The 17,716-nt window shown below is 44.8% G+C and overlaps 1 protein-coding gene across 1 annotated transcript in view; it reads right to left on the bottom strand.

Moving 5' to 3' along the window:
* The window catches only part of TBC1D5 (TBC1 domain family, member 5), a 540,661-nt gene that overhangs the window by 156,295 nt on the left and 366,650 nt on the right, over window positions 1-17,716 (bottom strand). Inside the window, exon 15 of the mRNA XM_010856750.1 lies at window positions 9,037-9,179. Coding sequence (XP_010855052.1) covers window positions 9,037-9,179 — 143 coding nt within the window. The remainder of the gene's footprint in view (window positions 1-9,036; window positions 9,180-17,716) is intronic.

Below are 17,716 nucleotides of genomic sequence, written 5' to 3'. Positions count from 1 at the left end.
CTTATCTCTCTCTCTCTCTCTCTTCTCTCTCTCTCTCTCTCTCTCTCTCTTCTACTGGTTCTTTTTCTCTGAAGAACCCTGAAAGCAAAGGCTTCCACTGACAGGCCTCATGGGGCAAAGTGCCCTCCCCACAGCCGCCTGTTGCCGAGCCGGTAAACTGGACTCCCCGAGAGTTGCTGCAGTCAGGGTCTCGTGCCAATGCTCTGGTTATGGCCTTCCGCGCATTTCTGTTAGGTCTCCTCAGCTGAGGCACAGGGCAGTGGTCCTCTGAAGATGCCTCTGCCAGGATCTCCTGATGGTCGCAGGGGAGGAAACCACGGAGACCCTTCGCCCCCAGTGACTGAGCGTCCAGTACTCTTCCACCCCTGGCCTCTCCGCCTCCCCAGTGGGGTCCTGGCGTAGAAGGGAGAAGGGGCTGAAGCTGTGGAGCAGGGAGGGCCTTTAGGGCAGGGAAGTACTCTGCGTCCTGCTACAGTGGTGGCCACACCCACTCAAAGTCCAGCGCCAAGAACGGCCTGAGGGTAATGCCAGCCTTCGGGCGTTTGTGATGAGTCAGTGGCACAACGGGCCTGCTCTGGCGAGGGGTGTGGGCAGCACAGTGGGCTCTGTGTGCAGGTGAGTGTGTAAGGGATGCTCTCTGTATTTTCCACTCAATTTTGCAGCGAGCTGAAAAAGTCTCTAAAAAATAAAGTCTGTTTTATTAAAAAATCTAAACAAACAAAAAAAGACAATATGTTATTTTGGTATATCAACCTATGTTAGTGAAATACAGAAGATTTAAAAACTATTATAAAACACAAAGTAATACAAACGATACATTTATAATCCAAAGGGTACGTTGATATCTACACCTGAGATGGTCAATATTTACTGTTTGAACAGGAAGAGAGTTGACTGTCAGGAGTTGCTTCAACATCCCTTCAAAAATAAGATCCCAATTTGTGCTTTGGTACAAACTCCGAGGTACAACATTGTGATCTGGGGGAGTCTTTACTTCTAGTTCCCAAAGGCTTCCACTGAAAAGCTTTACAAGCTTTTCCAGAAAAGACAAAATATATTCAATTTGTGGTTGAAATAAAGTGCATTTTGACATCAGTATAATGTTGAACATACTTTTAACGAGAAAACAGAGAAACAGAAATTCTAGGGTAGGACAGATGGAAAGACTGGCAGATAGACAGATAACGGCTGAGGAGGAAGGGGAGACCTAAAATGAAATAAAAAGAAGCAATATTTTAAACCACGAAGAGGACATAATTGTCAGTCCAGGCTGGGCCAGGAAATGACTGAGGAGACAGCTACAGAAGGATTACAGTGCTGGCTGAGAATGAGGCAGGGAGTGGGCTCCAGCGTCAAGAGGAGACTTTTCCATTTACAAAGTGTTCAGGCAGAGAGCTAATTAAGAGAGACAATAAACATTGTGAGATACTTTCTGGTTAGCAAAGTTTACTGCTAAATGGATTTGATTATAGTGTTTTAGCTATTAATACCATTTACAGGACAAATAAAAGGTATGTTACTTTATAAAGAAAACGTTTTCCTTTGACACTAGTAAAAATAAAATAAAATTTATATCAATAAAAGATTCAGAAAATTTTAGAATTTAAAAGTAGACAATGCTTCCTTTAAAAAAGCCAAGCTGAAAAGAGCTCCCGGCGCCTGTCCTCCTAGCAATGGCGGCACCAGGATCCACGCCCCCACCCCGGACTCGAGAGCGCCCTCCCGTGGAGGCCACCGATGCCACTGGCTGAGCAGAGGCAGCGGCAGATGCCTCCAGGGGCAGGCAAGAACCTTAACGTCGGCCTTGGTCCTGAGGAGCTGATGAGTTGAGAAGCCGGGATTTCTCCACGCCGTGAATCCCATCTCTCCCAAGTGGCACAGGCGTGCGCACAGGAAGAAGAGAAGGACAATGGAAGTGTACTGAGTGGCCCTGATTGAAATCTCACAGGACTGCAAAAGTGGGAGGTAGGTCAGAGGGGGCCGAGATAATCCAGGAGGGTGGAGGGAAAAGCTTCTTTGTCCCAAGTGTGAAAGGAGAAGCAAGATCTAGGGAGGTGAGGCCAGGAGAAGGAAGGGACCAATTGAAAAAAAAAAAGTGTGATGAAAGCTGCTGCTGCTAAGTCGCTTCAGTCGTGTCTGACTCTGTGTGACCCGACGGACAGCAGCTCAGCAGGCTCCCCTGTCCACAGGGTTCTCCAGGTAAGAATACTGGAGTGGGTTGCCATTTCCCTCTCCAGTGATGAGAGCAGGGCTGTTTTAAACTATTATAGGAGTAATGATTCATGATTACATTTCCTTATTCCTCACCTTTACATCTGCATGTAATCTTAATCCACATAATTCAGCCAACAACCCACAAGGCACTTCTTGTAGCATGTAAGAAAGTAAAAACGATCAAAATATTTGGGAACAATCTATTTATAATAATTCTACTATGCATCTTTGGTAAAGCAAAAATTTTGTTTGAAGAACAGCCATTTGACATCATTTCAAAGCTTAAATTTTAAATTCTCTGCAGGTGATATTCACATTGCTTTTTTTCTCAATGTGAAATTTTACTTTTACTTAATAAAATCAGGGTAGGGTCTGAGACAAGGAAATGGTGATGTGAGGACCAGCCTGCCTAAACACGGAGGCTGGGCTCCATCTCTGAGGCCTCATAAAGAACATGTTGGTTCTAAGATTTATCTAGAATTTGTTAAGTGGTTGTATTATATTTCTCTAACTTTCAAAGAGAATGAAAGCTTTGTTCAAGGTGAATAAAGAAACTTAGTACTTTTGTTAAAAATTAAATATGAGATGCTGATGGTGAAATGAGTAGAAAGAGCACTAAGCAAGGATGCCGAGATCTAAGCCCGCAGACCGAGTGGGACTGTTTTCAACCCCTTGACTGTCAAGGGCACCGGATTAACTTGCTAGGGCCGCTTAACTAAGTACTGGACGGTATGGAACGACAGAAGCGCACTAACAGGGCCGGAGTCTGGAAGTCCAAATCAAGACGGGCAGGGCCCTGTCCCGCTCATATCCACCGGGAGGAACCTCCCTGCCTCTTGCGGCCTCCTGTGTTGGTGGGGTGCGCTCCTCCTGAGGGCTCCTGGGGAAAATCTCTGCAAGGCCTTTCTCACAGCCTCTGGCAGCAGCCGGAAGTCCTTGCCCCTCCTTGGCAAGCGTCACGTCAATCTCTGTCCTGCCTTCGTAGGCGTTATTCTGCCGGGAATGCTCACACTGCCTCCTCTCTGTGCGTCTCCGTGTCCAGACCATCACCTTCTTACCAGGACGCCAGTCCTCCTGAGTCAAGAGTCCCGCCTGATCCAGTGGGAGCGCATCTTAACCGATCCTGTCTGCAACCACCCATCTCCAAGCAAGGTCACCCTCTGGAGTGCTAGGGGTTAGGGCTGCTAGCACATCTCTGCGGGGATAAAATTCAGTCCGTAATTCAGTCAGGCCTCAATACCTGAGCTTGTAAAGTCAGGGCTGGGACTAGACGCAGTGCATCTTCACTGGTGTGTGTGTGTGTGTGTGTGTGTGACACGTTCCTTTGAGAAGATGAGGAGGCAGACACCCTTGACTCAGAGAAGCACACGCCTAATCGATATTCTGCACAGCATCAGGTGGTCACAGGCACTCCCCAGCCCCGCTGAACCCAGGAGGCGCGGGCCTCGACGAGGCAGCGCCGTCACTGAAGGTCTTTTAGTTTCTTCAAGAGCAACACCGAGCTACAAACACAGCGCCTACGGCTCCCAAAGACACGTGAGACGCCCAGAGCCTCGCACGCTGCTGCTCCCTTCTAAGGTTCTGGTGAGTGAGCTTGGGAATGGCTGGGTGCAGAGGAGCAACCGCACGCTGGTGCCCTGGGCGGGGCGTCACGAGTCAGAACCCCGCAGAGGGGAGGAAACCCGGAGCTGGCGATCCATCTGGAATGCTTGGTGGCCCTGACTCCACCTCCCCAGGTTCGGACCCTCCAGGGACTCAGCACCGCCCCCTCTGCCCGCGCTGGCCGCATCCGGCTCCATGTCGCCCTCTGGCTGCTCTTCTCGGTCCTTCTCTCTGAAGGACGATGCCGCTCCCTTTGGGCCTCACTCTCCCAGCCACGGCTGCTCCCGCAACCTCCGGAGGACGGCCAGGGTGCGGGGCTCCAAACCACTGCTTCCCCCAGTCTATGAGAGACCCGCATCTCCGGAGGTCCCGCCACGTCTCCACTTCCAGCTTGCCCCTTCCTCACTGTCACGGATATACCACACGGCCGGCAAACAGCAGGCACTCAATAAATCCTGGTTGGCTGGCTGAGGCGTTGAATAAACGAGCAATGCTCTTCTGCACTGATCTGACAGCTCCTTGCCAGGTGCACCGTGCTGCTTCTACACTGCTTCTTACCATGGTTCTCTACAAAGTGTCCCTGGAGGCCCAAACCAGAATCGCAGCTCCCTCCCAATCCTCCCAATCCCAGCATCTCCTCCGTGTGCCCTTCACAGACTGACCGTGGTCACACCCGACCTGCTCCATGCCCTCCTGTCTGCCTACCCCCTCTGGTGCTTTATCTCCGTACGCCCCCTGAAATCCTCTGAGGCTCTGATGGCCACCCTCTGGTGGGTTTGGCTCTGACGGTTTTACACTCCCGGTCGTGCTCTGAGGCTCCGAGGTCCTGGTGGTCCTTCCCGGCCTGCCTCCCTCTCTCCCTCCTAACCTGCTCCCTGACAGCGCACTCGGCGCCCCCTTGCCTCCCTGCAGTTGGGTGCGCACCTGGCATGAGGCCTGGATCGCTGTTCGCCTCTGCGCACCCTGCCCCTCAAGCATTGCGGGTGCCACTGCCCAGGGTGCCCTACAGGCTCCCTGACAGCTCAGGGGGCTTGTGCTAGTTCCTGGGCAGCCGCCCCCCACACCTCCCGGTCCCAGCCCTGCCCCACCCTGCTCACACAGACAGCGGGTTTCATCCTTTATCAGGCACTGAGTGACCCTGCCAGCCACTGTCTCCTAGAAACTGGTACCTCCTTGGACAGGACTCCTGATATCATGCCACTGCCTCTAGGCCCTTGTTTCTTCAATTATTTCCCCCAAAAAATATGTGTCAGGAGGATTACTATGCACTGGGTCCAGTTCTACATGCTGGGATACGGAGGCCCACCAAGACAGACAAAACCCCGTTGCTCACTGGGGAGTGGAGGAGTCGGTTTCCAGAACCAGTGATAAACAATGAAACTTTCAACAACATAAATCTTCACGGAACAGGACTGAAATACCAGCGCTGATCTCTGAAGGAGAAGCTCAGACTGGCTTGAGAAGCACCCTCTCTGCCAGCTCTCCACACCTCTGGGAGCTGGGACCGTCTCCCTCTATGGGCAGCCATCAAACCTTCCTTGCCCTCCACTGACCTCTAACTGCGACTATCCTCTTCCCTTCCCTGTGGACTTTTTTAAAGACGACTCTGCTCGTGCTATCTGCACACTCTTTTTCATTTAGCTAATTTTAGTTGAAAACTTAATGTGTACATGAGATAAAAGGAATGTAGAAGAGGCTACTGCAGTTCTGAGCTGTCCAGTTACTCACCAACCTACCATGAGCCAGCTTTTGCTCCCCCAGTCCATGGAACTCACTTTGGCAAAGGTCTCCAATGACTGTTCCTCCGTCCACAGGTGGACTTGCCCGGCCTTACCTGACTCTGCCCCAGCACTCCTGACCCGGTACGTACCTTACTCTACAGAACAGTTTTGAGATGTTACAACACAAGCTCTTCCTTTCCTGCTGCTGCTACTGCTAAGTCACTTCAGTCGTGTCCGACTCTGTGCGACCCCATAGACGGCAGCCCACTAGGCTCCTCCATCCATGGGGTTTTCCAGGCAAGAGCACTGGAGCGGGTGCCATTGCCTCTTAAAAATACTGGTATGAAACACCTTTACCCATTTTCCTCCTTCTGTGAGCACCCACCTTAGGTAAACTGACCATGTAATTCCTATGATCTGTATGGGGTACCTCTGAGAGTGAAAGAAGGCAGTGTTAATAATTATTACTCTTCAATAGTGAGTGTATAGAACCAAGACTGGTCCATACAGACTGTGAATATATGGTTCCTCTATTCTCCTGGGAGATCACATCTACTTGTTGTCATTATAACAAACATCATTTGCAAAAATAAATCTGTAGCCTTGATACGGACAGTGAATTTTATTTTCCAATCCTCAGATATTGATTTCCAAAGTGCATGCATGCTAAGTTGCTTCAGTCATGTCCAACTCTTTGCAACTCCATGGACTGTAGCCCGCCAGGCTCCTCTGCCCATAATTTCCCAGGCAAGAATACTGGAGTGGGTTGCCATTGCCTTCTCCAGAGGATCTTCCTGACCCAGGGATTGAACCCATGCCTTTTATGTCTCCTGCATCTGTAGGCAGGTTCTTTACCACTAGCACCACCTAGGAAGCCCCGATTTCTTACAGATCTCTCAAATTCAGCATAGCCGAAACACAGTCATATCCGTTCTGAAAACCTGCTAATCCTCATCTTTCCTTTCCAGGTCAGACAGACAACCCGGGCGCTCGTCTCTCCCAGCTGGGGCTCACTGTGCACTTCCTGTTCTCCCTCACCCGTTTGGTTCCCCCCGGACCCTGCTCATAACCTTTCATCGGATTTCCTCACTCCAGTCCCGTCTGCCTCTAGTCTGCTCCACACTGCAGCCAGAGGAGCCTGAGACCGCCCGCACCGCTGCTCCGCCCCTTTCAGTGGCTTCCTGTCACCGCCAGGGCCAGGATTCTCTTCAGGATCCTGTTCTTGCCTTCCTCACTCTCACAACCTGCGCGTCACTCTCCCTTTGCACTCTCAGGAAACCAGGCAGCTTGTGAAAACACACACACGCACAACCCCCCATGAAGCCGCCTCTCCCGAGCTTCTCCGTTCACGCTGCAGACCCCTCATCTCACTCACCTACAGCATTTTCCCCGGTCACACGGTCTGCCCAGAGGGGAGCCTGGCGCCTCTCCTGACCTCTCCTGCTGCCTTCATGCCTCCACCGCAGGACCAGAAACCTCAGTCTTCAACTAACCACGTTCTCCTGGACTTTGTCCCACTAGTCCCTGCTGTCACTGGGCCTACCAGTTAGTGTTTCCTCCCAGTTGGTGAACTTCCTGAGGACAGGGGCAGTGCCCCGTAAATACTTCCAAGTAGTCATCCTATTTTTAGGAGATCTCACCCATTGTTATGGATTTAAACAAGCAAATTAAAATGACTAGGACTTTATATTTAAATAAGCAACTTCATTACCCCTACTTTTTTCACTTGTGTCTATGTGTTCTATAAGGTCTTAAAAAGACAAGGGTTTCAGCTGTCCCAAATCGCCAAGTTTTCTGAAATTAATTTTTAAAAGCAGATCTTAGGATAGGAAACACAGTGATTAAAATTATGGTTGTGATGTACAAGAGTTAAGGAAAGAGTAAGTATTTAGTTAAGACTACAGAAAATCAGAATAGATTCTAATAGTTGTCTGGCTTGAAAAATTCTGTGAAAATATTATCCAGAAGTAATTTTTTAAATAAAGGAGGCTTCTCATTCCTTTTGTTTTTCATGTAGTCTGTTCAGTCACCCGTTCAGTCGTTCGTGTCCGACTCTTTGTGACCCCATGGACTACAGCACGCCAGGCCTCCCTGTCCATCACCACCTCGCGGAGTTCACTCAAACTCACGTCCAGAGAGTCGGTGATGCCATCCAGCCATCTCATCCTCTGTCGTCCCCTTCTCCTCCTGCCCTCAATCTTTCCCAGCATCACGGTCTTTTCCAATGAGTCGGTTCTTTGCATCAGGTGGGCAAGTACTGGAGCTTCAGCTTCAGCATCAGCCCTTCCAGTGAGCACCCAGGGCTGGTGTCCTTGTTTTTCATTACTTACACTTTATAAAAACCATACTATTTTTCAGCGGGAGATAGCATTAAATATCCTAAAATCTATCTAAACATTCTCCTCTACTTCCCAGATTATTTCCTCTTATGATTTCCACGTTCTTACTCAGAAAGAAAGAATTTTCTACTTTGTATGTCAAAACCCAAACTATTTGACCTTCAAGGCACAGAATAAAATTACAAGTTTTGGATAAAATGTGGTGCTCCTGTCATTTACTCATTCAAGTAATTTGGGAGGAATTTTAAAAGTATAACCTAGAATTTAAAGAATATTATTAGTTTTACCAGAGGGATAACAACAGCATCTGGCACAACCGAAATCTAATGAATAAATAGAGAACCACACAGTAATTTACCAGTCAAGGTTATGAATGGCTTCAAACAGTTTATGTTCTTCTGACAAAGCCCCACTCTTACAGTAGTTCTTTATTTCCTACTTCATCATCGCTCTGTGCAAACATTCCTAATTACATTTTGGCTTACCAATCTGGTTTTGTGAACTCTTCCTTTTGAAAAGGAAAACAATTTGAAGTATTCTGAAATTTAAAACATGCTCTGTTTTCTCTTCAAGCTGAGGATTATTGGACTGTTCCAAAGGGGCAGGCCCAGGTTTTCCAGCTAGGCAAGCACCCGAAGGTAGATCCTATGAGACAGGAATACATCTGCCACTGGGCACTCCCCTGAGAAATACATCTGGTCAAAATTTAACTAAGAAGTTAGAGTATCTTTAAATGCAATATTTATTTTTTATTGGCAAGTTGTTGATACTATAAAAACAGCTCTCATCTTCTGATAAATATTCTTGAATACTCTCTACCTGTCAGAAGGTGGCGCTCTAAACATATCTGAAACACTGGCTTTTTCTATGTATGCTTCACAAATGTGTGTGATGACGAGATCAAAGCAGGAGGAAAAGTCTTTAGAAAAACGGTTCTGAAGAATATTCCTATTCTCTCAGGATAAAATTACCCACATCTGATACATACATGTTAACTCATAAAAATATACTTAGTATGTTCCTCTGAAACTTCCAATATACTGCCTATGATAAAAATGTAGGCATGGTAATTCAAAATAAAAGATAAAGTACATTTAAGAGACACACTTTACAAACTCAGGACCGCCGAACTGCGCGCTGGCACGGCCATTAGCACTTACAAGCATCTCGGATGTAGAGCAACATGGCCACGAAGACGTAGTCAACCAAAGTCAGGGTGAGGCCGTCGGCGAACAGGGCGTCCCAGACCACCAGGAGGTCCTGCAGCGGGAACTCTCGGCCGAACAGCAGCCGCACCCACCGTCTGTGGGAAACAAAAGCCGAATTCAGGGGGCAGTACTGTTGAGAGCAATATAAAGAGGAATCATCTTCTCCTGTAGCTATGAAAAAATCATAATTTTTAACTGATCACACCAAGCAAATATTATATATAAAATTATAAAACAGTAAAGTCCAAGTGTTAGGCTTTCAAATGCATTTTGTAATTTTATAATGAGGCCACACTCATTAAACTTTATTCCTATAGGTATACAACACAAGTACAATATTTGAAAAGGGTAGAAATCTTTCGTATGCATTAGAAATCATAAATCTCAAAAAGGCAAGGAGAATAATGAATGTAGTCTGATAGTTACCTCATTTGTAAGGTTATGAATTAAATAATAATGTTCCAAAATTTTGTATCAGTAATGACTTTTGTTAACTAGACTTTTTCAAGTGGTCATATGACAAATTACTATAGTCAAACGGAAAACTGCATTCTGACATGTCACTCCTACGTAAAAATATTCATTTTAAAATAAATGTGAAAAAAAAGACAGATGTTTTTTGTCAAGCGTAGACAGTTATCTCAAATGAAACATATAATGATACTTGATTCTTAACTTCAGAATAACTTATCAAGGAGGTTATCTTTCTAGGGGTATCATTTCAAAACACAGTCACTTCTACGGCCAGGAGAATGGACACGGATGCTTCAGAGCAGACACGAGAAGCTAACAAGGGCGTCAAACAAGGTCTGTCTGTAACTGCATACCATAAATAGCCACACTTCAGGCTTTGAGCAAATGCTAGGCCATTGATATCTAATTCTTTTAAGAAAATTAAAACAATTCACTTGATATATTTTTATCCATTTACTTCTAATTTTATATGCAAGGCTATAATTCCTTTACTCAAGCCTTTCTCTAGGTGCTTAAGCTAGAAATCTATGTGATTCTATCACACAACAAAGACTCAAAAATTCTAAATTTCTAGCACCAAGAAATAGCATAGAATAGGGGACATTCTTTAAAAATTAGTTCAGAGATATTACCTCTTTGCAAAATTCAAAACCAAATATAACCATCTGTGAGGTTAAAGTGAGGCCAAAAAAAAAAAAAAAAAATCAGATACTACTTTTTTCAGGGAGTATTACATTTAAGGAGGAATCAAAAAGCTGTGACAAAATAGTGTATAATAACACATACGTATCACAGTTTATTAAGAACCATATGATCAAATACTTGAATTCCTTTATTCATATTACCAAATTAATCAACAGAAAAATTAAATTATATTTTCAACTACATCTTAAATTATGTTACTCAATTTTTCAGGAAGGAAATTTAATGCCTTAGTGACATCAGCATTTAAAAAATGGTACAGAATTGCTTACAGTTTTTACCTACCTTTTGGTTCTCACCCCACTGTTAATATGAAAGGTTGCTAACACAAAACGTGTACGTGTATTCTGTCTAGTATGCCTATGTTTATGTGGCTTAGAATAAAACAGTATTTCTACACACACTTCTAATTCTTTTAAATTACAAATGCTAATATTTACTATTTTAAGAAGTACCAAAATATCCCTAAATTACACAGGTTGCTCTTAATTAAAAACAATTGCTTTTGCAAAGAGTGTTGGTGGAACCAATGGGCAAAGAATGGGCAAAGCAAAAAACGCCTAGATTAAACCATATGGTGGGCCTGTTTAAAGGGACCTTTAAACTGATAACTGTAGCAGCGAAATTCCGTGATTAAAATCATTTAGAGCCCGTCGTTCAGTTACCCACTGACACAACTGAAGAAAAGCCCACCAGTGAAACAGACCGATGAGGACCTCACGCGGAACACGGCGGCCACAGCTGGTGACAGGGGGTTGTACAATTGAGATTTGCTGAGAGAACGAACTTAAAGGCTCTCACCAATAATGGTAATAATAAAGATAAACATGTGAGGTGATGGCTGTGTTAATTCCGTTTCACAACATGCACCTACATCAAATCACAATGATGTATGCTACATACCTACAACTGTATTTGTCAATTATATCTCAATACAATTGGAAATAGAAGTAAATAAATAAACGAGAATTATCTTGGTTTGATGGATAGGTAAATTTTGGCACTTTGAAAATTACATATTCTGACATTGAAGTGATTCCTCCTGGTTTCAAATCCAGATGCCAGCATGAAACTCACCAACAACGTAATCCTAGGCCCTGAACCTACCCCCTTCCTGCCTGGAACTGACTTCCATGTTTCCCTTATTTGAATAAGCCCATGGTAACTCCTGCTGCAATTTCCCCAGAGACACTGCTTCTGTGAGGCCTAATGTGGAGGGACCTTTTTTTCTGTGTGTTTTTCCTGTTATCTCCTACTGAAAGTAAAATGCCTTTTGAAAAAAAGGTGATGTATCATATTACAAAAAACATCATTTGTCAAAAAAAAAAAAAAAAGAACTAACAAAGGTTAATACACGGCACAAAAATGCAATGCCATGTTTCCCCCTGTTCCTTAAACTTCAAATTCCTCTCATTTTCTCAGGGACAATCACATCTTTGGTTTCATCACGGATAATGCAGAGAAGACAAAGGAGCCTACTTCTCAGAAATAATATATAGTCTTACTATTTTTATGACAAAATGTTCAGTTACTGCCCAAACCTCCTGTCTTGTCATGTGCCTGCCATTCTGGGTTGCACTAGCCTCGCTTTGGAACCCACTCTGCTGCGACACACGTGGGCAGCTGCCACCGCAGTGTGGTCGGGCAGGGGGCTCAGACACCCAGCAGGCAACAGTGAATAACACACCTTCAAAACCACAGCACACAAGTCTTCAGTGCTTCTATATTTAATGTGGAATCTGTGATGTGCCACTTTATAAATGTTTTACATTGCTTTATTTTTTAAGTTTCACCTTGCCAAGTACACTGGTGAATAATTCCAGGGCAAGGACCATATTCGGTGTATGTGTGTGTATGAGAGAGACAGACAAACGCAGAGAGAGCTAGAGAGCTCTTTGTAAGAGAACATTTTGCTTAGTGATTTACATGTTCACCAAGATCTTTGTTAAACTCACTGTAATGCCACCTGTCACGCTACCTAGAAGCAAAGGTGTAGCTAAACTGGAAATATAGGCACCGATCTTGTTAGTGGCAGCATAAAAATAATTCAGGAAGTGGGGGAAACCCGGAAACACAGAAGGAAAGAATTAATTAGTATATGCCTAGCATGTTTCTTTTATCAGGTTGGCCAAAAAATTTGTTCACTTTTTCTGTACAATGTTATGAAAAATCCAAGGGAACATTTTGACCAAGCCACTTCCCTGGTGATGCAATGGTAAAGAATCTGCCTGCCAATGCAGGAGACACAGCTTTGATCCCTGGGTGGGAAGATTTCCTGGAGTAGGAAACGGCAACCCGCTCTAGTATTCTCGCCTGAAAAATTCCATGGACACAGGAATCTGGCAGGCTACATACAGTCCATGGGATCACAAAGAGCTGGACACGACTGAGCAACTAAGCACAATATATAAACTCTTAGTGGTTGTACATGTAAGGATATTAAATTAAAGCAAAATATAGTTTCCTCTATTTAATATGCACTTCTAGGAAAATTAAGGCCAAATTCTCAAAATATTTAAGAAGTCCTAGTATGACTAATGGAATGCTTTGGGAGCAACAATGATATTATCAATAATTTAATCACTTTTATCCCAACTAGATTTAGTTCATACATATATTCACCACACAAAACTTCCTGCACTACTTTGGGCTTTCTTCATTGAGCTTAAAAACCAAGAAAAAAAAATCTTTATGGAGTGAGTTACCAGTAGAAAGTATTTCAGTGTGCTTTTGTAGTCTTAGAAAGGAAAACGTACTCTAAGAAATGAGGTCTTGTAAAGAAGTCACTCCTAAAATTAACATGCTTTTATTGCAGTTAAAAATATTTAGCGAGAGTTTAAGTTACACTTAAGGGTAGCATTAAACTTTGTTTTAACTTCAGTTTAATTGCTTGATCCTATTAATCTTGAGTTATGTACATTACACCTACAGATTGCAATGCTCGTAACCATGTATGTTTTATCACTTGTGTTAATACAATAATTCATATTTTACCAGACTTACTTAGTAATTAAAATCTACACAAACCAAAAAGACCATCTGATGTATTAAATTTAATAATAAACCACCCGAAGACAGGACAGTCTCTATGTCTGTACTCATGCAACACTACTCTCATTTTTAAATTTCTGTGTAATTAAGCCGCTATTCCCTTGGGATCAGTAACTCCTGATGGTGTTATTGCTGAGTGAATGACCCATGGAAACACCAAGAAGAATACACTTTTTACTGATCAGCTTATGAAAATGACCAGTTTGATTGAGGTTTGGAAAAACAGCCTTGCTCCAACATGGCTGTGGTGGGTTATGTATGCAGAAAGCAATCAGTATACTAAATCTTCAATTTTTTTTTTATTCCGAGATACGGGTACAGCCACCTCAGAAGAACAAGTAAAATGGAAAATGTATATTCAATTTAATGTAACAAACATTATTAATAGGGCATCTTAAGTAACCTGTGATCATGAAATGATAGCACTGGATAAGCATCTAAGAACACAAAAGCACAGTTAGATTTTTGCTTAATGATATTAATCTTGTCTTTTGCTTTTGTTCACCTGGGCTTTTCAAAGGTAACAATTTTTAAATGACTAGTGGAGAAGGAACACAGAATCCAAATTTGGTGCTTGCATCAGAGAAAAACAAAAGTAAACCAAAAGGCCTGATCTTTGCGCCTGTCACCTCCTTGGCTGAACTTAGGCTCTTCTTCTATTGGGCTCCTCTGCACTCAGTACCTTTGAATTAATTTACCTAGAGTTTTCCTTTATGTCAACTCTGTGAAAGCAGTCTTAAAATCAGAATAAAATACTGAAGTTATTATAATTAGGGTCACAAGGCATTCTTATCTAACTTCTTTGGAGAGCAAAGGTACAAAAGATGGAAGACAAAACAAATAATTTTTCTCGTTTCCCATTTATTCTAACAGCTCTGCAGAATAAATTATTAGAAGATGCTTAGCCTCTTTGCTATTTTTTTTTAACCTAGTCAAATATATCAATTTGGTCTTCTTAAAAATATTTGGGATCTGCATACATTACAGAAACATCTGAATACTTCATGTCCATCAAACCCTACTGCAAAAACACAAGAAACTGTAACTTCAAATTAATTATTATCTTTAAAGAACTCAAATCTACTTTCTAAGTGCTCCTTGTAATACATGGTTGAACCAGCTTGAATTTGGCTTTCTGGGAAAACATGTTAAACCTAACTTAATCCCCACAGAATAAGTATGTGAACTGTTCAAAGTGTATTTCTGACTTTGGGGAAAATTCCCTGTTCCTTTCAGAGGGCAGCACACAGCCCTTTATTAAGGAAGGTTTCTGTTTCCAAAAATAAGTTCCTAATAATTATCACCACTTCTACTGTAATTTATTCTCTCTGGCAAGGGTTTGAAGCTGTTTTGTCAGAACAACTGCATTACACCCTTAGCAAAAATAGCCTGAATGGAAAGCAGAGCCTTGTGCATCCACGGTTTTCCAAGGGGACAAGATGCTCTGAAAGCGTGGGGCACAGAACGGCCACCGTGTGTCTACAGCCACGCTCACGTCCCTCTTTTAGAGGCAGACCTGCCATGTGGGTTACAAGCGTGGTGTTTCAAGGACTGCGGGCCTCTAGGATGTACGATTTACCAGCAAGCTCAGGTGAATCTACCGAAAGACGGTCACAGGCCAACATGGCTTTAGTTCTGAGGTGCGACTGAGTTCTCACTACTGCGCGCTGTGCCCGGGCTGCAGCTGGGTCCCCACTCTGACCCGAGCGGACCCGAGGTCAAGACCTGGAGATGCCCCCCTGCCCGGTCAGTCATTCGGGCTTCACTACAGGGGAGCCACTGGGCATCGAGAATGACTAGCAGGCCACGCTGACCTATAGACTACAGCATGAAGAGCTGACAGACGGCTGGTGGTCGCGCTGGAGTAATTCAATTTAGGCTCTGTGAGAACTAGTGTTATTTATACTGCAAACAAATTTTACTTCTAGTAAGTCTATCAACAGGCTTTGTTCTGTCACTATCTCCAGGAAAGGGAGTTATGAGCGAGTCAGTGTTCTAAAAGAGCATACCGAGGCTTCCTGAAGATAATTGCTCCTGTCCTTCCTAATATGAAACTCATTAAAAAACAAAACTTATGTGACTTAATTTTTTTGAAACTGCCATATACTGTTTCACACAGCGATCGAATCAGCCTCACTGAGCACGTTTCCGATTCCCTCTGCTTACGCACTCACATACAGTATATGGTTGGAGGGACTGACGTGAGGTATAACCCTAAGCTAGGAAATGTCAGGATCACTGGGACTCAGGAAGGAAGCTGGACCGCACACCTGCAGGCCGCTCACACGTCATGGAGAGAGTCACACTGAGCCCTTCCTCAGAGGCAGCACTGGTGACGGTTCCATGCGACGGCCTGCCGCTGCCAGGGAGCTGTGGACACCTTCTGGAGGGTGGTTTTCTTGGACCCTCTCTTCCTTTTCCCCCACCCCCACCCGACAAGGGGCACCAACCCTGCCTGGCCCCTCAGAGGTTAGGACAAGTGCAAGACTCAGGCCTGATGTTTGCAGATTCCATATCTATCAGGCTCCACAGTCACACTGACCACAGATAAAGGCACCAATAAAAAATCACAACTAAAGGGTTAGTTACGCCAGTTTGGTTTGGTTTCCCTTCTCTTTTTCTTCCCTTGTGGTCTTGTCCAGCAGATCACAAGCTCCATGGGGTTATCTGGTGTTGGACAGAGTATGACAGAGTACAGGAGTCAATTAATGTTTATTAAAATAATACGAATTGGCACTGCTTTGGTGGCCCAGTGGTTAAGAATCCACCTTTCGAAGCAGGGGACGCAGGTTTGATCCCTGGGTGGGGATCTGAGACCCTAGAAGCTGCGGGGCAACTGAGCCTGGGTGCCCCAGCCAGGGAGCCGGAGCGCTGTAATGCTGAGCACTTCAGAGGCTGGGCTTCACCAGTGAACCCCACGCGCACAGCCAGAGAAAGCCCAATGCTGCAAGGAAGACCCCGTGCAGCCAAAAGCAAAAATAAAAACAAACCAAAATTAACATGACTCGCCCTTTCCCAGGCCCACTCTTATTAACCAGGGATCTTCCCGATCTTGAGTTTGCATCAGTGATTGCTCACAGGTTTCCCAGCTCCTCATCAGACATTCCCCTGTGCTGCTCTCATCTCTGGAGGGATCCCTGGGAACACACACTAGTAGTGAGTGATCACACCTGTGAAGGAATCGCTCAAGGCCGTCTAAGCTTGCTGCGACGCTCTCCCCCTTCAGTTCCTAAACTCTGGCCCCCTGCCGGCCTGCACCTTGGATGCACCACAGCTGTGGCCTGTCGTCTGCTAGGACTCTGCCCTCAAAAGTGTGATCCCAGGACCAGACACATCACTGGGGAGCTTTCCGGAAAGGATGAAGACTCATAGGCGCCCAACACAGTGCTGCTGAATCACACTCTTCGTTTTGACAAGACTTCAGGAGATCTCTGTGTATTCTAAGCTTTGGGAGCCACAGACGAGGTGACCATTCTGGGCCTCCTATTCATTTTGCTGCCAGCTGTCAGCGCTCCTAGACCCGCAATGTGTTCCTGTGAAACACTGTGCTAGGAGGAGAGAAGAGGCGTAAACTGTCGGATGGCTCTTCTCATTAGAGTAATGGTCTCAAGCTTTAGCATGCATCAGACGTGCCTGGAGGGCTGAGTAAAACACACTGCTAGAACCCATGCTAAAAGTCTCAGATTCTGATTCTGAGACTTAGATGGGGCCTGATCATTTGCATTCTGAACCAGCTAGTTCCCTGGAGCTGCTGATGCGGCTGATGGCAGATCACAGTGTGAGAATCACTAGGTGAGGTTCTGGTTTTTGCTCCCACTCCCTGTTAGTCTGGGGTGGGGGTCTTCTAGTCAGTTTACCCAACAGGTGTGGTCACTGGACCCGTGCCCACTATCCATCTAATGGCTGGGACAGGAAGCACACATAAGCCTAACCTCTCTTCACATTCCATCTCTATTAACATCTGTACCTCTTCCCCCAGAGAAAATTACTATATAAACATGATCCAATAAAAAGGGGAGACACAGACAATAGGGAGAGGGAGAAGGACTCCAGAAGGTTGGGAGAAACTGGGCCATTCTGATTTTTTTAAATTCCAAGTATACGAACAAAGCTAGTGGAGCTGATGGAATTCCAGTTGAGCTATTTCAAATCCTAAAAGATGATGCTGCGAAAGTGCTGCACTCAATATGCCAGCAAATTTGGAAAACTCAGCAGTGGCCACAGGACTGGAAAAGGTCAGTTTTCATTCCAGTCCCAAAGAAAGGCAATGCCAAAGAATGCTCAAACTACCACACAATTGCACTCATCTCACACGCTAGTAAAGTAATGCTCAAAATTCTCCAAGCCAGGCTTCAGCAATATGTGAACCATGAACTTCCAGATGTTCAAGCTGGTTTTAGAACTG

The sequence above is a fragment of the Bison bison genome, unplaced genomic scaffold, assembly GCF_000754665.1.
Source record: "Bison bison bison isolate TAMUID 2011002044 unplaced genomic scaffold, Bison_UMD1.0 scf7180017864374, whole genome shotgun sequence".
Taxonomy (NCBI): domain Eukaryota; kingdom Metazoa; phylum Chordata; class Mammalia; order Artiodactyla; family Bovidae; genus Bison; species Bison bison.
This window is presented reverse-complemented; position numbering and strand designations above follow the sequence as displayed.